Genomic DNA, 24,956 nt, shown 5'->3' with positions numbered 1-24,956 from the left:
GTATATATATATATATATATATATTTCGAAGAATTTTAATATAAATCTCTCTCATTCATTAATAAAACTACAATAAAGTATAAAATAAGTTTGATCAATTTTACTGAAGTGCATGGTAAAAATCTTCAAAATATCATATTGTACCACAATCACCATATTTTCAGAGTAAATTTTAAAAGAAAATTCTCTCCGTGTACACACATAACGAAAAATCAATGTCACATTTTTATAAAACTTGCAATTAAAACTGCATTGCAATGTGATATTCAAATCATTGTAAATCATATAGTCATTAGTGTTAAAAAAAATTATAAAGATTTAATCTCTGTGCATAAAATGATATCCTGAGATTTTTGTTATTAAATGTAATTTTTTATGCAACAATTTAATTATAAATAAAGCAATGGAGCTAATATAAATGACACGGAGAGAGATACGATTAATAATTGAAGAAAAATTCTAATCTATTATAAATAAAAATTACATCAATAAGAATAAATCAAATAAGAGAAAGAATCCTATTTTCGATCGAAGCGCATCTTGATGCTCAATAATATTTATATGCAAATTTTTTGCAAACACATTTTTCAGTTCCATAAACTGCGCGCTGATTCGGTTTATCAGACTTGAAATTCAACCGCATTGGATTTGCAGAAATTTACATATAAATATTATTAAGCACCAAGATCCACTTCGACTAAAAACAGGATTTTTTCTTTTATTTGATTGATTTAATTTAAATATTAAAAAAATAAGATCTTGAGATTTTTCCGTTATTTATAACTTTTCGTGCGACAAAAGTTCATTATAAAATTAATAAACAGTTATTATAATAAGCGGAACAAAATATGATGTAACGCGAAACGTAAAAATTACTATTCGCTCGAGATGTCAATCAAGAAAATTACCAAGGCGATCTGAAATATAAAATATTTTTTATTTTATCGCGCGCGCTTCGCTCATCCGTTAAACTCTCGCGGGACTCATGTAACTTTCTTCTCTTCGCCTCTTAGCTTAATTTTTTCCCGCAAGACAGTTTCTCGCAGTCAGACGGATATATATTTCTGCGAGTTATAGGTGGGTAAACGCCTTACGGGCACTTTCATTTCAAGTCGAAGTTCGCTCCGCAGACGGGATTCCCTCATTCCGTTTCTTACACGGCAATTTCGCATGATTATTCGCGGCAATTCGAGATCGTCTGGTTGAATTTCAACCCCTTTCCTATAAGGAGATCGGTCTCCTCGGGTCGCATAAAGTTTTATGTTCCGCCGGATCGTACTCGGCGCGAGATAAGGTAGGCACCGGAATTCGAGTGGAGAACGAAATTCGAAAACGTTCGATCTTAATATTCAGCGGTCGTCTCCTTGAAGAGGAAAGGAGAAAAATGAAACAGCAACGGCGAGGAACTGTAATATCTCTATATGGGACGTCATCACGAACGTGAAATAAAAAAAAAACTGACGAATGGGGTCGATTCGAACGCGGTCGATGTTGCGCGCTTTATTTCCCTTTTATTTAAATACAACGTTGTCATTTAAGACTTGAAACGCCGGTCGCGGATGACTGTACTCATCGATCGTCACGAATTGAATAGAGAGATACTGCGAGAGGCATGAGTGCATAGCGTGTAACACGTGTAACACGTGTAAACGTAATAACGTCGACCGGCGACACGATCACTCTCGTCAATCACTGGTCCCATCGACGGCGATAGTTTGTCGTCAGGTATGACTTTTGATTCTTGTCATTTACGCTTTTTTTTTTGTAATGGTCCATGATTGGATCCAGTATATGCCGCTCATACGATTGTTGTAATCCAGGATGGCTACCGGCTACGAGCGAGGTCGGTAGCCATTTCGTAAACGTAAAAAAAATCGAAACGAGAATTTGATGTCGACATGATGTGTCGTAAAATTCGGTCGACGTTTAAAATCTCATCGATATCAAAATTCAATTACTGCTGTCCGCGTTTCGTTTTGTTCGTTAAAATTTTATCTCGCGCGCACTATTAGCTTGTGTTCCAAAACGCTTGATCGATTTTAATTTTCGACTTTAATGAAACCAAGCTAAATTGACGAAAAAGAGAACAATAGATCCGATAAGTGGAGAGTCTTTCATACATTACGTTAGGCAAAAAGAATATTTTTTTCTTTTAATAAAGAATTAAGTATAATATTAAGATACTAACTAATTTCAGAGCGAAATTAATTTCTTTCAAAAATATATTTATATTATTTTATATTACTTTTATACTGCTTTTATGTATACTACTTACTAATATATGTTCTATATTACATACATTACGTTAGGCAAAAAAAAATAGATTTTTATTTTAGTAAAGAATTAAGTATAATATTAAGATACTAATTTCAGAGCGAAATTAATTTCTTTCAAAAATATATTCATATTATTTTATATTACTTCTATACTGCTTTTATATATACTACTTACTAATATATGTTCTATATTATTCATTATGTGCAAAATGTTATATGGATAAAATTCTATAGGTACTGAAAATCGCGGGGTATACACTGTACACGCACCATTCCCGCTTTGAATTTAGATTTGGCGCTTTCAAGCCTGTGATACGCGGCAGTCCGGCTTTACTCGGCAAAATAGATGTAACAGTCGCGAGCGAATAATTATCCGACCGCGAATAATTACGAGTTGCCCGATTTCGAGAGCGCGTATAATATACCCCGGGTCTCATTTTAATCTCCGGGATTGCTTAGCCAAGGAAAAGGTCGTAGCTACTTAATCGGGGTTAAATCTAATCTTTGAAACGGGATTAAGCGCGACCGCTGTTTTTGCGAGGACGGACGCGTCGATATCGTGAATGTGTCCTCCGGCAGCCAACCAGAATCCCTCGGTCGAGTGCCAAGCGAATTTCAGGATTACCATCCGAACGTGCCTACGTTCATCCGATTAAGGGGGCCAGGGGAGAGGACCGAGGCTTTGACATCGATATGCCGAGGCGTATTTACGGTAATTAGTTACTCGTAATTAGCGGTTTGAATGTGCCGCAGTTGACTACTCGAGAAGCAACGGGCAAAAACCCGATTCCGAGATGATAAAACTGCGGACGCAACTTGCGCTGATCACGAAAACGATGTTGGCATTAGTCGTGTTCCAATACATCAGTACTGAAAACTTATAGTTTACGCCGTATACTGTAGATTTTCGGTATTGGCATTTTTTAAAGTAAATTCCCTCACTCTAAGACAAAAGGTGAAGAGTTTCATTTAATTTTAAAGTGAGAAGTCGTTAGCGCTCTAAACTTCACTCCAATTTAAAGTGAAATCGTCTTCTCATTAGTGTTAGAACCGATTGATTAAAACACGGGGGCGATACATCTGATAAATTTATTTTGTAAATTTGTGAGTGTTTCCACATAATTTATAAATCGCAAAACGTAATTCGCAAATGCTGACGCAGAATGACGATCATTGCACGCAAGTTACACGCAGATGAAAATTAATCGCACGCAATGAAAAAATAAACGCGAATCTTCATTCTGCGTATGCATTTGCAAACTACGTTTTGTGATTTGCAAATTATATGGAAGTACCTTTACAGAATGAATTAAAAACGGAAGCTACATGTCTATGTTAAAAACACGAAAAATCACACGTATACGTGAATGCGAATATATGTTGTTCAACATACTCAGTGTTCTTTCCGCGTACCCACTTTTAGAACGAGCAAATTTATGGTATGTTAATAAAACCTGAAAGGCATACATAGTATTAATCTATAAGTACCAAATATGGTACTTGTAGATAAACTATACATTTCCTGTTCTTGATAAAGCTATACTTTGAAGTAGCTCGGCAGTGTCGAATTATTTAATGAAAAATTCTTTCGCAGTAAACACCTGCAAGTTCCATGTAATTTCCCACTCAATAATATAACTGTAATATATAATATGACACGGTTTGTATTACAGTTATATTATTGAATAGGAAATTACACCTATCAGATATATTACATGTAACTTGATGTTTGCTGAGTTCTCTCACATAGAATATTGAAATTCTCACTTCATTAGAGTGAAACGTGTCACTCTTTTTAGAATTGAAGAATAAATTCAAATAAAGAGTGAATGACTTTACAGTTTTAAAATAATGAAATTTTACTCCACTTCGACTGGCAGTATTTTCATTATTATTATACTTGGAGTGACTTTTTACTACAAAAAAGTAAGGTTCCACTCCAAAAAATTTGGAGAGCAGTATATATCGGAACGCGGTCACTATTATCGAGCACTTTTCACGTTTATAAAGATTGCGTTCAGCAGACAAAGTAGCTTTGCAAGTGTAAGATCCTTTAATTATGATTGGTTATATATTTAAATCCAGTGAAGAATTAAGGGCAATTATATTAAATAATTACTAGTTATAGATTATAATTTAAGAATTAAATCACATTTAAGGGGTTAGGTAAATATATTTAGATGGGTTAATGAATTTTAATTGTAATACTGAAGATGGTCAAATTTCGACCGAAACGTCTATTAATGTAAATTGGATGAAAATATAAAATAATAGCGAACAACATTTTGCGTCGTGGTGTATGCCTTTAAAATAATTCGTTGTTAATTATATTAAAGATACAACAGTAGGAAAGCTATTTTTTCTGCTGAACACAGCAAAAAAGTACTGAGCAAGCATCATCATCATATTGTTACATTGGCAAAGATAACGTGTTATTACTATATCGAAAGAGAGCAACATAATTCTTAATTAACTCTTTCATGCCATACTACGAGAACGATACATTTGGAAAGTATGGCATACCTAACTCAATTCAATTACTAATAACTTTCATAAAAATAAACGTATTGTAAAAAATGTTTTCCCAATTGAAACGCTAGACAATGAGAAATATAATGGTACCACGCAAAAATGTATCTTTATTAATAAAAAAAGTTATAAGCAATAGAAAAAATATTAGAGAAAAAAAGCCAGGTATGATATATCCAGAGTGATACTGAAAGGTTAATAATTCTTAATTATTTATTACGTGTAATTCACTATTTAAGAAATTCGACGGAAAGGTCTCGACGAGAGACATCGAATTATAAGACAAACTTCATTGCGCGATCTTTTTAAACTTCTACTTGAAGACGTAAAACGGGGAAGCTTCTTCGAAGCGCGTAAAGAAGCGCGATTGCACTCGTAACTCGTAATGAACAGAAGAAAAAATAAAAAGAACGAAGAAACGGGGGTAAGAAAAAAGTGAGCTATATCGGGCGATAGAGGAGCGTGTTTCTCACGATTTCGCGACGTTTACGCGCGCTGACTTGATTGCTCGGCGACGACGCGCATCATAATCCAATTTCCGACGTTGCAATCTTTTGTTTCGAGTTTCTGCCAAGTTTGCCGCGTAGCAGACCACCGCATATACGTTCCCGTCCGGCGACGACGCTCCCTTTTACAGCTTACCGTCGTGAAAGTAGTACGAGACCTCCATATACTCCTCGTCGGTGGGGCTGTTGGAGGCGCGTGTTAAAACCACCGTCATGTCCCGACCGTTGGAAGAGTACCTCTTCGGCTCCGCGTACCTGGAAAAAAAGAATGGAAAAAGGAAACGTCATTTGGGCGTTCAGCTCGGGGTGAATCCATAGCGAGGGATGGTTTTCCCACGCTCCTTTCGCGAGAGCGGCTCGTAGTTTTTCGGGGTCGAAACTGGGATATAAATCGAACTCGCCGAGTAAGTGCCTTCGAAGGTAGAAACGAACGACTGTTTTAATCTTCACACTGTCGGTCGCTATAGACGACGTTTAAACGTTGGCGCCTGGGCACTTAACATCTTACTCCAAAGTGTAGATTATAGATATAGAAACTTGAACGCTGAGACTTCAACTTCAGTGTACAAGGAAGATCGCTTTATACGAGTAATTATTAATTTTACGGAGTTCGACGGTCTATTGGATTCACTTAATTATAAATCTCTCAAAAATATCAAACAATTCAATTATCTTTATGTTACACTATAAAAATTTGAATTATTCATATTAACATATACTTAGGCTATATTCTTTTTTATACAAATTATATAATTTTGTTTCCTTCATATGGAAAGAAAAGTTTTGATTAAACTAACAAAAAGGATCAACAAGACTGGTATTTATAATAACTAAAAAAATTCTGTTTGGTTTTATTATATAATAATATCATTCTTGTTGAGCTTTTTTGTTAATTTAATCTTTATGTGTGTCAAAATATAAATAAATTCACTTTTGTGATTAGTTTCAAATAAACAACATCTATATTAATCTATATACTTCATAGTAATAAACTAAATTTAATTCAAATTTAATAAGTTTTCTTGAGTTAAATTGTTTAACCCCATTGTTTTAATTAAATTAACATATTGACTAAAAGCAATAGCGACCAAGAAATGATCAAGAATAAATTGGGTACAATATGACATACGAACTTAACAATATGTGTTAGATTTTAGAGTCAGCTCCGCAGAGGTAAGAGACTCTACAAATAAATTGAACATAAAATAAAGATACTGCAATAATTCTGCATCCCGACTTTATCTCGGGACACATGAAATTTATCTCATTGTGAACGATACTCGTTAAAATAGCGGAATAGCTTTGCATCACGACCGCGCAATCAATACGAAGGAACGACGGTGACGTCCGCCGGGGTCGTACTATGAATAATGATCGATCCGATTTCCGCTTATGTACGTTACAACGCGCGCATATATGTATATACGTGCACCAGGGTGCGGGATTCGTGACACTTTTCATCGAGGACATTTGGGCCATGCGGAAACTTCGACGCGAATTATTAATTCACGATCATTATGACGAAGGATGCACCACAGAGCAGAGCATGACGCGCACGAGTGCGAAAGGGTGCTCCGCAGAAGTTATATCGACGCCGGGACAAAGCAGGATGTAAATCTTACACGTAAGACTCTATTTTCTCTGAGCAAAGTTGTAAATGGACGTCTTGGGAACCGCCCTCGATAGTCGGCATGCGCGAGAATTGCCTATGAGTTAGTTTTGCAAGATAAATCGAGCACCCTTTCCGCCCCCGCCTCCTTCTCTACGCCACCCCGTCGACGCCGTCGCCCTACGGCCGCGAAAGGAGGATCGCCCTTTGTCGCTCGAATGAGCGTCAGAATCACGTCGTTAATTTTCTAACAGTAACCTTCTCGCGCGAACAATATCGCGTCAACCGCTCGAAGTCGATGACGTTCAACATCTCTTTGGGCAAGTTTATCGAGGTCTTCATCAAAAGTGGGTCATAACTTTTTGTTTAAAAAGTACATTTATTTCGAGAAAGAAAAAAATGTAGCATGTTTCATTTGATATTTTAGAATTTGATTAAAATTTTTCAATATGATTGAAGTAAATTAAAATAGACATGCAGAGTAAATTGTTATTAAATAGAATGGAAATAGAAAAACTAAAACACGACCACTTGTCCAAGTTTAAAGAAAGAAAATCTTTAATCTTCAGCGCAGATATATCTGAAATTTGATAAAACTAAATATGGAAATGTGAGGATATGTATAATTTATTTAAATTCTCATGTTCTGTGTGAGAATTTAAATAAATTATATATATCAAACGGATTGGTTTACATTTAAACATTGATATTCTAGCTGGAATGATCATATCTGGGTATGTTTTATATAAAACATGAAATTTATTGATTACGTTTTAAATAGTTATATATATTCCTAGAATTACGTAAAGTGGTTCTCCCATGGTGCAACGCTGAATTGTCGCTATAGAAACACGTGAGTCGCAAATACCTTGTTATTTGTAGGCTGTATTACAAGCCAGCGATATGATTATCGCGATACCTTCCATACGCGGAATGGCAGTTTACTTTATTAGCGCGCAGGATAAAGCGATGGTACGATACGGTTGATCTGTGTCGGTTCATTGGCTGCTCCCGAGCAGGGAGCACGGGGGATGGCTTTTAGTTGGACATGGTGTGCGTGAAGATTAAATTACTTGATGGCTACCGGATTGATCCCCGATGTATCTCGCGTCCATGCACGGACGGATATTAAATAGAGCGCGCTCTGGGCAACTCACTTGAATAATCGCGATGCCCGATTAGACCCTTACGGTCCTTTGTTCCCAGCGGTGTTGCGCACGATGCACACAATGATACGATTTTCGTCTTTAGTCGTCGACATCGTTAATGTGTCGTCAATATCATTGCTTTTTCTTCACACACTCGAAATTTACGTTTCAAACTCCCTTTCGATTTTAAAGACTGCACTATACATTCGTTAAATTATATTTTGAATTATTTTTAACTGCTTTTAAAAAGGCGTCACTGCTCAATATATCGCTAATTTAATTAAAACATCATTCGTTAGTTAACATCGAAGCCAACAACATCATTTTCACTCTTTTACTATTGAAATTGCCAATAACGGAGTGATAGTTGATGAACTTTTGATTAGTCCAATTCAGCGTTACATCAAATCAGATAATTCGATGTACAACAAAGCGAACAGTGGACACATTCTCCAATTTGCGTGCTTCTCATTATATTTGTAATTGTCATTAAAATATTGTACTGAAGAGAACCCGAAAAGAAGGTCGAAACGTTCACCGACTATCTTTAAATCCTGATAATAAAGTTTGAACATTTCACACACAAACACCCGGTGTTGGCTCATATTGGCATTATCCACATTTTTAATTAATTAAAACAATTTAATTCAAGAAAATGTGTTAAATTTGTTTTTCTCTCAAATTTAGTTCAATATTTGCTAAGAGCACATATTAATATGAACGTTGTTTACTTCGAAACTAATCACAGAAATGGATTCATTGTAATCCATTTCTGTGATTAGTAACACACATGGAAAAGTAAAAAATAAGAAAATTTATTTAACCCAAGGAATTACCATCGGTCGTTTCAATTAACTAAAAGTGTAAATTAAGTTAAGCTACAAATTGAATTAAGTTAAAAAGAGGAACGCTTCACGTTATAAAAAACGCAATTTTCAGAGTTTTATCCTATACGAATCGAAATAACATTGTACCATCCTTGTACTATGATACGACAAAGTTCAAAGTCCACTTTCTTAACTTGATCGAATTTTCAGATTGCGAGCTTTTTACTTTGTTTTATTTTGCATCGTCTTAATGCCGTTTCAGGAGTACCGCGGGAGAAGCGAAAGGCGGCGGCCGGAAATTCGGCTCGAGTCGCGCGATGGGAAACGTGCCCGGCTGCAAGTAGCGGCAGGGCTGGAGAACGTGCGAGGCGGATGAAGCACGGGCGTTATTTCGCATGAATTTTTACGAGATTAGCCAACATAAAACACGCAGCAGTCCCATAGGCACGTACGTCCGTACGCTGCATCCGGACGCCCTGCTGCTGTTGCTGTTGCTGCTGCTGCTGCTACTAAGCATAAATCGTCCTGGGACCGGCTGGTACTGGAGAAGCGGCAAACGTTAGAAATTAAAATAGATTAAAAACTGCCAGTGGCGTCAGCAAGGCAGCGAGGTGCAACACGCGCGTGACGAATATCGCTCCTCTCGGAGGTAGAAAGTGGAAACGGTCCTTTCTTTGTTTCACGACCGAGCGGAGAGAGAAGCCTCCGTGGATACTCGTGAGCCTGTGGTCTCCACAGTAGAGATGGGCATAGCGGAACATTATATTGTATCAAAACATTAGGAACAGTTGTGAGCCTGTGGTCTCCACAGTAGAGATGGGCATAGCGGAACATTATATTGTATCAAAACATTATAGGAACAGTCACTCTAATATTCCGTTCAGAAAGTTCCGTTTATTTGTTCCGCTCCCTTTTAGTAAGATGGCGTCCAATAAGAAAGATTAATCCAACCCAGGTTGGTGCAAACCCGATCGGGCCGAAAACGCTATAATATTCCGTTCAGAAAGTTCCGTTTATTTGTTCCGCTCTCTTTTAGTAAGATGGCGCAGTCCTACAAGTCATGAACGTTCCATTCACTTTGACCAGATTCTTTTACTGACCAAAAAATTCGAAACGCCATGAAAAAAATTAACGAAACTAGAGATGTACTGTTCAGAGATATTTCGTTCGCTTTGAATGGATCCTTTTACTTTTTTACTAATCTGTGGCTCGAGAGGTACGTAGTACATAGATCACATTGCGCATCCCCTCCTCTCCAGAAAGAATGGTTGCGTTCGGCAGATTCAATTGTTGCGGAGCGGATCCGTGAGCGCTCGCTGTTATTGGTGTATTCTTTCAGATCATCCAATCAACGTTCCGACGATACGAAGCAAAATCCATCAGAATCCTGTTTTCTGATTGGTTGCAGAGCGTCGAACGACGCACATCGGATGCAGTGTGAATCCAGCAACAGACTAGTAAAAGAATCCGTTCAAAGTGAACAGAATATCTCTGAACAGTATATCTCTAGTTTCGTTCATTTTTTCCGTGGCATTTCGAATCTTTCGGTCAGTAAAAGGATCCGTTCAAAGTGAACAGAACGTTCATGAACGACACATCTCTACTCCACAGTCACCACCGCGTGGATGATGTGATTTCTTTGATTTTATCTGTCTCTTTCATCTGGCAAGATACGAACGTTCATCATTTGATGAGAATGTCGAAACGTTTTACGAACTCGTAAGAATACAATTCGTAATTGCTTCGTTATGTATTACTATTCATATTCTGTACAATTACACCTTTCTAAATGATACAATTGATAAAATTTTTTGATTGAAAATGAACGAATCAGAATTCTCTCTCTCTCTCTCTCTCTCTCTCTCTCTCTCTCTCTCTCTCTCTGGTTAAATTTATTAGAATTCTAGTTAAGATAGCCGAAATTCTAGTTGATGCAATATTTCTGGTAAATCCCACTAGAATTCTTATTTTTACCAGAATAATTATATCAATCAGAATTCTAGTTATTTCAACAAGAATTCTAGTAGACTTAACCAGAAAATTCCGATTCATTCATTTTCCACGAGAATTACTATTTAATCCAACCAGACCATTTTTCTCGACAATATTGCAAGGATCTCTCACATTTTAGACAAATCTAATATCTTAAAATGTGAGAGATACATGCAGTATATTATCATTTAGGAAGGTCTGTTCTTAAAATAATAAAAATGAAGACAACGCCCTTGTACATCATATTCTAAATTCGTTTTCCAAATCTATTGGGAAAGCATCCGAGTTGGGAAACATGTATAGGTATGTGCGCGTGAGGTTATCACAATATTTCAGACGTTTTACCGCGCGCATCTGTCGATCGGGGAGAGCGAGAAGCCGGGTGTAAGCCCGGCGAATCGATCGCGTACCATATCGGTAGTGGCGACGGCGGCGCCTCGAAATCTCTTCTGGGAAATCTCTTAGCCCAACTGTGCATCCCTCGTTTGGCCATTCGTTGGTCGGTCCTCGTTCTTTTTGCACTGGCCGCATCAAGTTCGCCCCCGATGCACCAGAAACGGGGGTGGGTGGAGCGTTCGTGCGACAGACATTTCGCGTCCGTCCATTTCCCACGGCTTGCATAATGCATGCGGCCGCTGGTTGCTTCGACGATGCCGACGACGACAACGACGACGACGAGAGGACGACGTCACTCCCTCGAAGTCCCCTTTGCACTTATCTCTCCGATCGGCCAGACGGAATCCTGGTTCGTGGGTCACCGCCGGCTTTCAGCCTCTCGAGAGGAATCACGCGATACCTTTGTTTGTCGTTGCTCGACCCTCCACAGTTTCTTTCCACGGCCGATTGGTCAACACCTTGTCTCCGGAGGCTTCAACATCGAAGCGCCTGTTCGGTGCCGCATATGGGACGGATACAGATCGCACAGATGCAAGTAGGTGGAATGGCTTTAATCCTTTTCCTCACACACGTCCGGTAAGGTCAAACTTTTTTTTCTTCATTATAAATAAGTTATAAGAACGCGCGCAAGTAGTTTTATTATTATTTTCCCTCTGCGACTTACAAGGACGTTTTAAATTATTGTTTGTATGTTTCAAATCATTAGATCGTATGTCCATCAGGTTTAAGTGCGGTAAATGGAGAAACAACAAGTCAACATCGGATAATTGCCGGAATAAACATCTAGAAAACGATTTCTTCTATAAAAATTTCTAAATATGCATCTCGTCCTCTTCATGTGCTACGTCGCTGTTCAATATGTATGGGTAAAAATCTTCTTTCAAATATCTTTCTTGTCACGTTTTTCATTTGATATGACCTCTATTCTATCTCCCTTGAATTCTTATCAGGCATCTCATTCTTACATCGATATCTCGACTTTCTCGGGAAAAGCACACGTATTACGAATAAAAATTTCTGCTGTAATAATTTATAATATGATGGATGTAGATAATTTCAGGCAAAGTAAAATGTGAAAAATTAATATCTCGTTTTATTAAATATTTAATATTTTTAACAAATATACAATAATAATATTCTATGTAAACATATATGTATTATTTTATTAATTTAAATTTAATGATATCCACTCTTGCATTAAATCGTGTGGTACATTTTACTTGTCATATAATTCCTATTTACGAACAATTCGTGTTACTGCAAAATAAAATAAAATAAATCTTTATCTGCCTTTATGTGCAGTTTTAATTATCCAAATTTTTTTCCTTTTGTCGACATTTACTCCTAATTCGTCGGTCGTAATAGCATTTTGTGATCAAACGCTGCAAGTCATAAATTCTAGAAAGCGGAGTATTAAACGGATTAGCCAGTATTCTATCAACGCCCAGCACACGCTTGCATTTATTATTCGCGCGCAGTAAATCGATCGGCATTAAATGTTTATGACATCGAAAGGACCGCGTTCATAAAACGCGCGTATCAACGTGAAAACTGAACCTGCCGCGCGCAAGGGTTTGATCATGAATGATATCCGACCGGAAAAGTTAATTTTCCTTTGAATGCATGAAATGCTGGGCTGCGTATATAAAAGTTACGCGATTTCCGTATATATCTTTGTGATAATTACATGAAATTAAATATCTGCCATGTCATTAAAGAAATTCGTAAGCAGCTATGCTCAGTGTTCAGATGTTAAATTTGTGTACATGGAAAGAATGGTTTTGTTGAAATATCCAAGAATTTGACTAAAGCTGAACCACAAAATAATTATAGGTACTGTAGAATGTTTAAACGTTGATGATAATGCTGCAAAAAGTTTTTGACATGCTAGCAACTAGTTTGAACGTCCTAGATAATTATTTTGATTGTCCAACAAAATTATTTTCAGATTTGTATATAGTTGCTAAATTTGTAGATACCATAAAAAAATCATTCTTTATACACTGTGAAAAATTCTAGTTGAAAATGAACGAACTGGAAGATTCTGATCAATCAGCATTCTAATTATTTCAGTAATATGATAGATTCAACCAAAAAATTCTGATTTGTCCATTTTCAACCAGAATTCTAATTAATGCAATCAAAGTCTTTTTCCCAGTGTACAATATTTCTAGAATCACTGATATAGTGCACACTATGTACATTTAACGAAAAACGTTATAAAATTTATAGAAAAAAAAACGAAACAAGAATATAAAACACCAAATGAAATAGAAGTTGTATGAATGTTGCAAAAGCTATCAGTTTTTTCCACGGGATATTAACGCTCGTGTAAAAAACAATATATATTCGTTTCACGCGGTCTTCTAAAGTTATTTAATCAAACACGAGAATTTACTACGTAATCGGAAGATTCCCCCATCGTAAAAATCATGCTATTATAGTAACGTTACGAGCGAAAGTACGTGCGCAACTAGCTATTTGAATTTATGTCACTAATTTTTGTTGCCTTTTTTTATGCGTACATTCGCTCTGCGACAATATTGGAATTATATTTATCTTTCTTTCCCTGGCAATAGTTTAGTAAAAGGTAAACAGAACCCTAAAAATTTCGGCTATACTGTTATTGACGCACGAAAAAACTATAAGTTTGTCAAATACGATAAAACTACACGTATGAGTACTCCACACTGTTAAATCGAGAGGGGGAGGGGGAGAGAGAGAGAGAGAGAGAGAGAGAGAGAGAGAGAGAGAGAGAGACAGCATTGATAACTAATTCAATCTCTTCAATTAAATTTAATATTTTATTATTTTCAACTTTTCCATGTGTGTCAAAATATAAATCAATCTATTTCTGTAATTAATCTGAAAGTAAATAACGTATATACGTTAATATTACGCTAAGTAATAAACTAATAAGTAAGTAGTATCTAAGTATTCTAAATCAAATGTATAAAATTTGACTCAGTTTATTATTTATTATTTACTATTTAGTTCATATTAAATTATTATTTACTAACAATAGTAATAAATAAAAATAATAAATTAAACTTGCATCAAATTTAATACAATTTCTTGAGTTAAATTGTTTAACTCTACTGTGTTATTTAAATTAACAATATATTGATTAGGAGTAGCGTAGGAATCGGCGATCTAAAGAAATGAAAAAAAAACTCATTATGTATAATTTGGCATTATGAAGTTAAGAATGTATAGTTTCATACTTTCTCCGAAATCAAAAGTAAAAAAAATCACAAATAAATATAATTTAGAAAATTAATGATCTTTAAAGAACATTCAAAAGATTAAATATCACAAAATCACCTAATTTTTATTCAAATTAATAGACTTCTGCAGTTTAATGTATAGATTAAAAAAGCTACGAATAATTAAACCCGCCAAATTTTTATTAAAGAATTGATTGAAGAATCGAGAGGTATAACTTTGGCGATGTAACTGTGCGAACCATACACTTCTGTATCGGTTTCCGTAACGCCGCGCAGCAACGATGGAACGGTTTCAGATAACTACCATTCCGTTTGTCCTCTGTGACATCTTTTCAGTTGAATATGTACCCAGTATAAACGCATCGTGGAATGCATGAGAGAGAGAGAGAGAGAGAGAGAGAGAGAGAGAATCGGGCTACAGCCATCTTTCATACTTTGACTTCCGGCGAGATGAGTATGAGGTATCGCTTTGCATGCTACCGTCTAGTTCTCGGATGGAGACGGATGATGGATCTACCGGGGCTGTTTTATGATTACGTGCCCGACGATCTTTCGTTGCTTCCTTGGCATCGCGACGGCGCTGACTCCTATTTTGCGCGTCAGTTCAGCCGTTGTCTCGTGATACGTGCCCGAGGTGTAATGAATAATCCTCAAGGTACACTACGGGGTGTGCACACCAAGGAAAAAGACTGCGCGTTAATATCAGGACAAAGGTCTGTAAGGACTAAGAGAGAGTTGCGACAAAATTCGCTTCAGGACTGCTGCTTAGTTAACAACATAAGGCAATAAGGTGTAAGCGAATCGGCCAATCGCGATAGAGAACATAAAGTTATTGTTTTACGTTTTCTATTGTAATTGGCCAATTCGTTTACTACTTACGTTTTACTGTCTTAGGTTTTTCTATGTGTTTCTAGTTTAACCAATTCGTATGTCTTAATACGTACACGTCTTGAGCGCTTGCGTTTCTGCGAGCAGAGATTAGCGTTTAGAAACTAATCTCCATTCTGACGCAGAGTTCCAAGAAGACTTAACCGATTCCCGGCTTTAACCCGGTACCGCGCGTGTTTTCAAGTTGCCGTGGGATCTCGAAATTTACCAACTCAAATTACGATGCATTACCTACAAACCGGTACGATGGTATCTCTCTAATGACCGCTCTAATAACCAAGGGGAATTCACTTACTTATTCTGACTCGCGAGTTCCCGCGGGAGCCACTGCGCCGGACTGCAAATCTTCTCCAAGGAGTTGGTGGTATCCAGCGTTACGCTTTCCGGCGAACCGTCGAATATCTCGATCGTCGACTGACAGGACTGTGCGCTGTAAAATCGATAGCGGGAACATATCTATCAGTGGATTTTACGACGGACGTCATGCGCGCCGTCAAAATTCGTCGTCCCGTAGCAGGAAAATTCACCGTCGATATATCAACTGTAAATTCTCGTGTAGAGAATTTTGAAGGATGTAGCGATCTAACGCGCTTTTCACGGAAACGGAAAAAAAAACTTGGAACTCTAAAAAAAAAAAGCATATGTGTTAAACGTATTATTACACCGATTTCCTCGCCTGTCAATTTCTCTTTTAATCCGGAGGAAAGATTGAAAGCTTTTTGGAAACGCTACATCCGATATTTGTTCCGGGATAATCTGTAAATGTATCATCCGAACCAAAATATTCGAGTGCCGCGTTTTCGTTCGCTCTAATCGCCTCACAGACGCCGCGTCTGCGGAAAGTAAGCTGCAAATCCGACACGGATGCCGCTATTACGCGCACACGAAAACCGGGGAAAAAAAAGGAGAGTGAGAGAGAGAGAGAGAGAGAAATACATGGAGGAGGATTTGGTCGGTGGGTGAGAGGTGCGCGATATTCCCCGTGCTCGGAGATACTTTCTCGGTTCACCTGGCGCTCGGATTTACAATATTCCGTTCAAAATTCATGCTACCTTCAATAAAACGCTCCGTTCTGCGTCTCGTAAGTACGCGCGCGCGCGCGTACACATCTTCCACCGGTTTACATGGGATAGCGGCTTCGGAGACCGACAGTGAAGCGTTCGTATATGATGTCGAGAGGGTTGTCGGAGATACGACTCGTCGTCGTCGTTGGTTCCGGGGGTAGTTTCATCTCTTTGCCGCGGCATGTTCCGTCTCCATGAACACGTACATAACACGTCTCCGAAGACGCAGATACGCGTTCCGCATGTCGTTGGCGTAGCATGCGCATGATAATTGAAAATCCCAGGGATGCGGACGCGCCAGTGTACCATCGCGTGATTTAACGCTACTTTCCGCGACTACTAGCCTCGGGATGGTTTCCTTCTCCATCCCCATCCTGGCGCCATTTCGATAAGTTACGCAAGCCGCTACTAACTGTGAAATAAGAGTCTCGCGCGTAGACGTAACAGCACGATTGCGGAATAATGTTTCTTTCATGTGTTCTTAGATATTCTTAGATATATTCCAAGGTTTCACGACATTCTCAGATTTCTGGATATTAATCAATATTGACATTTTACTCTGATTTACGAGAATACAGGGTGATATTACTTCACACGCAACAAAAGTGTATATCGGAACTTATGGCGCTTGACTTATTCAATAGTACAAACCGCCGACCGTTTTTACTGTGCTTTACCATTACGAATTCAACGTTACGTACACAACCCGCTGCGGATTTGTAGGGATTGCCAGATCAAAAGTGGCGAACAATCACGAGAAACGCAATTCCACATATACCGCGACACATTGTGTTCGCCATTACGTGACTACAGTTTTCACCAGTATTCGGTTCGCGTTAGAAAAACATGTCGATAGACACGAAGAAAACGGGGAAGTAGAGGAGGATATGGTTTTTCGCCTTCTAAGACCGCGGTCGCACGTGCGTTTCAATGTGTGACTTGAAGGTTCGTGACGGTGGGCGAATCAGGTTACCTGAGGTTGTAACTGGCTAAGGAAACGTGTCCGGTGTCGTAAGCACGACCACGCAGCAAAAGCTTGCACGTCGTGGACTTGGGTTTGCCCCTGGTATCATGCTTGCCGGACCGGACCTTCTCGCCGCTCACCTCGAGGTCGCAGCTGCTGGTCACGGTACCTTGGTCCTTGCGGTGCTCATGGAGATCGCGATTGTTGTAATTATTAGACTTCATCGAGTCAACTGAAAGATCGGAGAGTTAGATAAGCTTTGGTAATAATTTATTGTGCTGTGATATAAAGTTGAAAGTTGTCTGAACAAGAACAAAAGTTTTAAAACATTAAAAAAGCCTATATGTCTGTCAAATTTATTTTGTTTATTATATTGATGCAATATTAGTAAACATTACCAAATGTAATAATAATAATATTACATTGACGTATTATAAGTAAATATTAGAGGAAAGTCGCTACGACATACTACTTTATTTTTAGACAATATTTCTTAGACAAAAGGTAAAAATAAAACTTTCAAAACATAAGTACAAATTAAAAAGTATCTTCTATTTACTATTAGATAGTATAAGCAGTTTTAATAATACTGTTTGCAATTTTGCAATAATTAATTTTTTCGCCCCGTAACACGGAGAAAATTTTATATTTAAAATTACTATAATGTGGTAGTAGCTGCGATCTTCATGTAAATTATAAGTTTAAATGCTATAGTTATTTTTTTAAAAACAATAATATAACGTAATTTTACACTTTTTCATAGTAAAAATTTTTTATTACAAAATTAAATATACCTAGCAAATTTTGTTTGCGTACCATAGTAAAAATTAACTGTTTTCATGTTAGAATATGGCTTAACAAAATAATTACATTATTTATGTGATAAAAATTAGTATTACCATAGTAAAAGTTAAGTCGGAATCATGTTGTGAGAGTCCATCGAAAATACATAGTAAAGTGTAATTTAAAATTGTATTAAAACTTAGTATAAAATTTTCTCCGTGAAGATAAGCAAAAATGAGGGTCTGACACAGTAGTGCTACGTATTCCTATTCTTTTTCTTTTACAGAAATTATCTGTATAAAGTACCTACAAGTGAATGTACGATACATAAGATTTTTTCCAGAATCTCTTCACTTCGTTATAAAACATTTTTATTGAATTATATGCATATTTATTTTATGCTGTTCTGCAAGATGCAAATATGTAATACGATAGTTTTTCAAGAGTTTTTTATATATGTACAATTGCCTTCAGCTCCAATAGAGTTATTCGACACTATAAAGCAACATTATAAAGATTAAGTTAGCTCATGGTCTGTTTTACAGTTTCGCGTTAAAAAACCTAACCCTAACCAAACCCATTTTTTATTTTCGCATGGAAAGTTGTACATTCAAGAACAAAGTTTTACTAGGTTTACAATCTTCCACACGAAATGAGGGTCACCTCGCACCAAAAAAATTGGTTAGGGTTAGGTTTTTTTGGAAAAATATTCCAAGCGGACATTGTCTACGCTGACACCTCTCACTGTTCACACAACAGATTTCTTAACCTCAATAGTTGTCGTGTGTCCGTTTCAACTTGTATCCGATTGGCACTGTGTCCAATTGGGTCCATCGTATGTCCGTTCAATCCGTGTCCGATTGGGACTGTCTGATTTGGACAGCCTGCTGTGTCCGATTATTTTTATGCGCATCTGGGACCCTCCTAAATTTTATTTTCGCATTCATAGAATTCGTTTTTAACTGATTTGATGTAGAAACAAGTCACAAATATACGAATTATATTTAACTAATGTTTAACTAATTAAAGAGTACTTCTTTAATTAGTTAAACAAATCATGATTTTATTAGTATTAATAAAGTGCAAAGTGCAATAGTTAGTTTCTGAGAAATAAGGGAGTATCGCTTTAGGAGACTTGTCAGTATTGGCGACTTTCCTCTACCAAATGTAATAATAGCAACCGTAATTAGAAAAATAAGATTTAGAAAAATAAAATAGACGTTTAATTGATTTTGATTATACCATTTTGTGATTACCTAAACATTTAGTTGAAATTATTCATTAAAGCTTTTATACTCGATTATTATTATCAGACTTTTTTAAATATAGTCTAAATTATTTAAAATCTTCTATTATACATATCATTTTTTATTAAAGTTTAGTAGAAATATATTAAAAGTGTATAAGTACTAAACTAATCGATGCGATGATTTACGCTAGAGATGTGCTTTCTCTTGTTACTTACGAGTTTTATTCGTGCTATCGGTGGCGATCGTCGTTGGAGCTTCCGTCGTCACTTCAATAAAACTCAGCGTCGCGACGAAGCCATTATAATCGAAGGGCGATACTTCGGGACCAGTTCTGTAAAACGAATATTTCTGAAGGCACAAGATAAGATATTTAAATCGATTGAGAACTCGAAACCGATCGATCTCGTCTGTCCTGCCGATAAAGAGATGCGTTCCTCACCTAAATTCAACGAGGAGTTCTTGACCTTCGTATACCAGGGTCGTCTTCTCCTTGCCGCAGAGCATCTTCAACAACGGACTCGACGTGGTTGGACCAGAGTAGACGGCGATGTAGTCGCTGGTGCAGTGGCTGCAACGAGAATAGAAGTGCTTCCGTATAAGATGACTATACATCCGGGGCGGTTCAAGGACTTCCGTACTTCCTTCGTCTTTCGCATCGGAATAAACGCCGGTATAAGCGATAGGTGGATGGGGAAGATGGAGCGAATAGGGCGTAGGGTAAGAGACTATCGAAAACGGTCGAGAATCGTGTACCGATTTATCAGGGAGTTCACGAGGATGAACTCGATTCGAAGGGGTAAGTCCGTGGAAGTTTCGCCATTAAGAAAATATCCAATATTACCGGCAAGGCAGAAGCGGCTGTGCCGAATTACCGCGATGGGATGGCGTGATTTATTTTACGAGGGAACTTCATCGCCGTACGCTTCGCAGGGACGATCCCTCACAGCTGGGATCACGAAAATGCGATTTTAATAATGTGGCCAATTAGGGGTCATCGCGTGGCTTTACGAAGAAGATTGCCCGTGCCTTCGGATTACCGTGTAGACGAGCGGTGATTAAAAGCGGTCCCCTCGCAATTATCGTCGACAGTATTATACGACGTGCTCTACTGTTATTGACAAATAATCAGCGTGAAGATGATTGCTGATCTTCTACTAAAAGACTTTAGATATTATCTAATATCTGTAGATAAAATCCTTTTCTTTTTTGCAAGAGAGTTTGAAAATACATGCTATCTAAATCTGAAGCAGTGGATAATCACTGATTCAATGCCAAATATGCCACTGTTAATTAATGAATGAAATGTGGTATCCCTAACCTATTCCAAACCTCGCTTCAGTGTATAAGTGTAGCGCATTCAACTAGGTTTATGATATTGTAAGATTAGAATCATAATGTGCTAGAACCTGTAAATATCGGTATTTTAACTATATGTTGCTCAAACTTCTTTTCTTTTATAGTTGAATTTTACTGATTATTCAGTGCCAAATATGCTAATAATTCAGTACCAAGTATGCCACTTCAGTAAATTATCCACTAATTCAGATTAAGAGAGTGTATATTATTCGATTTTTTGTATATCGCAGTATTTATATTGTATAAAAAATTTATTAATAAAAAATTAGAAAACTTAAGTAAAATTAAACTTTTATTTTTATTGTAATTTTTATGTTTAAGCTGTACTTAATATTCCTTGAGAGATTGTAGGAGAAAGATAGTCCTTTAAAATTTGAATACGGATGCAAATGAATTTCATGCTGAATATTAATCAGAATATAGCTCTTGGTTCATCATCGTTATTATTACAAGTCTGTGCCGCGAGAGCGACAATGTAAAATATTCGATAGTGATATTCGCCAAGATTCTGAAGTAGCCGTTCTAAACACGTAACAGGTGCTTCAGAAACTTTTCTCATAATTCTAATTAATTATCTCAAAGTACGAGCGTGAAGAAATTAATGGGAAAACTTCGTTGCTCACGGTTCGATTTTGCCGGCTGAATTTTGCAGTTAAAATGAAATTCCATACCTCAAAGTCTCGTGATCTCATCTCAGATACACTATCCCGAGCTGTGTTGATCTTTCCTCTTCCTGCCCAAGATGCACGATTCTTAACTTTAATCGCGTGCAACATGGATCGTGGATCAATTGCAATATATTATATGTTACACGCGATTAGTTCATCAATCACGATCTAATAACCATTACATCGTGATCTCTTTGTGCTACTTCGATTATTACTAGATGTTTCAAGTTTTTTACAGATTTGTTCCATTAAATATATTTTTAATCGATGCGTTACTAATCGGTACATTTTTTAAATAATTTTTCCGCAGTTTAATTTACAGAATCTGGCTACAGCTGCTATTTCTCGCAACGGTATTAAAACAGGATTTTTCTTGTTTTTTTTCTCTTTCTCGCTTTCCGTCTATCTATCTACCTCTCTATTTCTCTTTCAAACACACTCACACGCAAACTCGTCGCTCTCGATAAATTAGATCCCACCCCTCGAATCCACGGGAACAATGAACAGGCCGTAATTATTTTCATTAGGAGATAGCCGGGGGAAAAGCGGGCCGTCGCGTTGGTCGGGAACGGATCGTTGCCGCGGAAATAGCTCTGTACGTCATTTTCTACCCGAGCGGTTCGAACACCAGAAAATCGGATTCCTCCAGCCCCATTTCGCGCGAGGCTCGCGTCGTCGAGCCATCGGATGGAGCATAAAAGAAACGGAAAAGCTTCCGCCCATCCGGACAGCGGTATCCCGTATTGTACCGTACCGGTAAAGCGCGTTACAAAATGCCCCCGAGATAACGCGCCCCAGCACAAATCCCCGTCGAAGTAAATTAAAAATCTACTCGACCCCGTCGATCCACCCTCGATCTCCGTCACGAAATTCTCGTCCGGGTATCTCGTTTTGCATCGTACGGTGCAAATACGGGGTTTTTATGCAAATTTTCTGAATTTTCGTCTCGCGTCGCGAGAATATTTCCGTTTGCGAAATCGGACCTCCTCGCGCTAAATAGCCACGTCGAGATCGTCGATGCGCGACGGTTCGGACGGATGCGCGAAATCCGAGGGAAAACGAAAAATAAAATAAAAAAAAAAACAAGCGATACAACGCGTCGGAAAATGCGTTATTCCGAAACTTCGTCATTCTGAAACATCGTTTCTGCGCGATATTCGAGCGAGCGAGCCGCAGAGTTCCGATAAATCGCGGTATTGAAATCGAATGAATACATACTAGTTTGAAAAAAATCTGTGATCTCGAATTTTTTTCCATTTCGTAAATGTGGAAAAAAAAAGTTTAATTTTCTCATATATTCACTCATATGTTTTCGGGAATTTTCGATTCTTCGTTTGCATGAGTTTTCGGGTATTTTTCGCATACCGTTCGATTTTCCCGGAAATATGACATTGTTCCACTCTCTCGTATTTCCAATTTCGAGATCACGATTTTTGCGGGATTATTAAGTGTACGTTTATTCGCGCGAGAAGGAGTATCGAAGAATTAAACGCGAAAGAACGTTCTTTAGCGGCGCGACTCCGAGTGGCATAAAGTTCCGCGGAACATTTTATCCTCATTAATGGCGCCTTTGGAAACATAATAGCGGTTCGCTGAAAACCGCTTTCGCTGCTCGCCTTGGCCTCCTCAACACGCTGATTATAAAGTGATTAAGGAGTAAAATCCGAGTGCAACGGGGTAGCAAGGTGTTCGTGTGGTCGTTGGTAAAAGAGCTCCACGGTGATTAGGATGATTTTATTAATTAAACGTAGCTGCGATCTTACGCGTTTATAAGACGCTATCGCCGATAATGCTATATCCTTCGCGTATGCGGCAATTAAAACTATATACATTATAAAGGAACGCAACACGTGTTATCTTATATTCAGCTCACTCTTCCTGCTAATGAACTTTTGTATAAGCGCTTTTGATTATGACGATTCATGTTGGAAGTGTATATAATATACGATTAAAATCTGATCGGAGAGAGAAATTGACATAATTCCCCATTATCGCACTAATCAAGTACGTATTCACTTAATTATATAATTACAGAGGATGTATATCGCAAACAGATGCAACACGTATCGCATGTAGCTACGAGAAACTTGGAATCGATTTTCTTTACACCTCCGATAACTTTGCATAAAAGAGTGATGATATGCGAGACGTACAAGCGTATACTACGAAACGCAATGGGAGGTCCATTGTCGAACGACCGAAAAACGCTTTCGAGGGAGCACCGTTGCGGTTCATTATACAACCAGAGTTGCCCTTTCGGGGAACGACGATGACGGCAACGGAGAGAAAAACCTTGGCAATAGCAAGACCCATTTCTTGCAGCCTGACTCCCCTTGGTTTTATTCATTCCACGACCTTGCTCTCCACAATCCATCGTCTTGGGTTCTTTCTTCGCGGAATTTAAGGTGCGCAGACAGATTCACGAACGGCCAGGGTATATGTTAATCCGGTTGAGATTACATCGTCGTAAAGGCGTCGAGCCGTAATTCCTGTCTTTCCACGAGAAGAAGTGCGACAGGTCTGAAAGCGACCTTTATAAGGGGGTATCTTGCCTCACCCTCATCCTCGGCGATTCTTCAGCAGCCTTGCCATATTGAGTTGCGACGAGAGAAAAGTGGTTACGTTTCCGTACCGTCGCAGTCCGGAGTACCATGATATTTCTGCAATTCGCAGCTCCTTTTTGAGCGAGTGATAATTAAGGCGCCCTCCTCCTTTGTAATGGACATTAATAAATTACCATGACGTTACAAAGGACAGGTGTGCACGAAGTTAAATGCCAGAGCGGCCGTTGTCGTGCCGTTAATCATCGTTGAGAGAAGAAGAAAATGCAGTGCGAAGATTAACACACCGGTTTAATTAAGATTCGCAGAATGAACGATTCATTGCGACAAATGTATTTAGAAAAGCGTGTTCTTACAGTGCAATATTTCCACATTTTCTGTATTCGCTGAGAAATTTTTTTCCGGCGAGCAATTTAAAAAGGATATATATAAGTATATATAGTATATAAATTCACACAAAATTATTTCAGCACTAAAGATCTAGCTTGATCCCGTTTAGGGTTTTTAATTCCTAAATCATTTGCGTAGTCACATAAAACAATCTTATAGAATTATACTTAATATCGCTGAGAAAATTTTGACATTTATTTTACTAGTTCATCAAATAAAAATAAACTATAAATCAAGGCTAATGAGAGTCAAAGCAGACGGAGGTATTCAACGATTCAATTATAAAATTTTAATTTCTTTCCATCGCACAATATCTTCTTTATTTTGAACGTTTCGACTCTCTTTGGAAAGTTTCCTCTTCAACAAAGTTACATGTTATCTTAACTCATTTTCGTTGAACGATCCGTCAAGAGTGAGTCACTATCAGGTTCCCAACTGTAGTGAATTCTAATATACAAAATATGGAGTTAAAAACAATTTAAACTAAAAAATCAAAAATAACTCACCTCAAACGGAAAGCCC

At 37.7% G+C, this 24,956-nt stretch overlaps 1 protein-coding gene across 4 annotated transcripts in view; it reads right to left on the bottom strand.

Annotated features, from left to right (window-relative positions):
- LOC108770740 (uncharacterized) overlaps positions 1 to 24,956 on the bottom strand; it is a 310,951-nt gene that overhangs the window by 10,724 nt on the left and 275,271 nt on the right. For all 4 annotated transcript variants that reach the window (XM_018522448.1, XM_018522447.1, XM_018522446.1 and 1 more), the window contains 5 exons: positions 19,899 to 20,027; positions 19,675 to 19,790; positions 17,436 to 17,658; positions 15,694 to 15,828; positions 5,448 to 5,566 (listed from right to left, as the gene is read on the bottom strand). In XM_018522448.1, coding sequence (XP_018377950.1) covers positions 5,448 to 5,566; positions 15,694 to 15,828; positions 17,436 to 17,658; positions 19,675 to 19,790; positions 19,899 to 20,027 — 722 coding nt within the window. The remainder of the gene's footprint in view (positions 1 to 5,447; positions 5,567 to 15,693; positions 15,829 to 17,435; positions 17,659 to 19,674; positions 19,791 to 19,898; positions 20,028 to 24,956) is intronic.

Source organism: Trachymyrmex cornetzi, unplaced genomic scaffold (genome assembly GCF_001594075.2).
Source record: "Trachymyrmex cornetzi isolate Tcor2-1 unplaced genomic scaffold, Tcor1.1 scaffold131, whole genome shotgun sequence".
Classification (NCBI taxonomy): domain Eukaryota; kingdom Metazoa; phylum Arthropoda; class Insecta; order Hymenoptera; family Formicidae; genus Trachymyrmex; species Trachymyrmex cornetzi.
The sequence above is the reverse complement of the archived record's forward strand: the minus strand, read 5'-3'. Positions and strand labels throughout refer to the sequence as shown.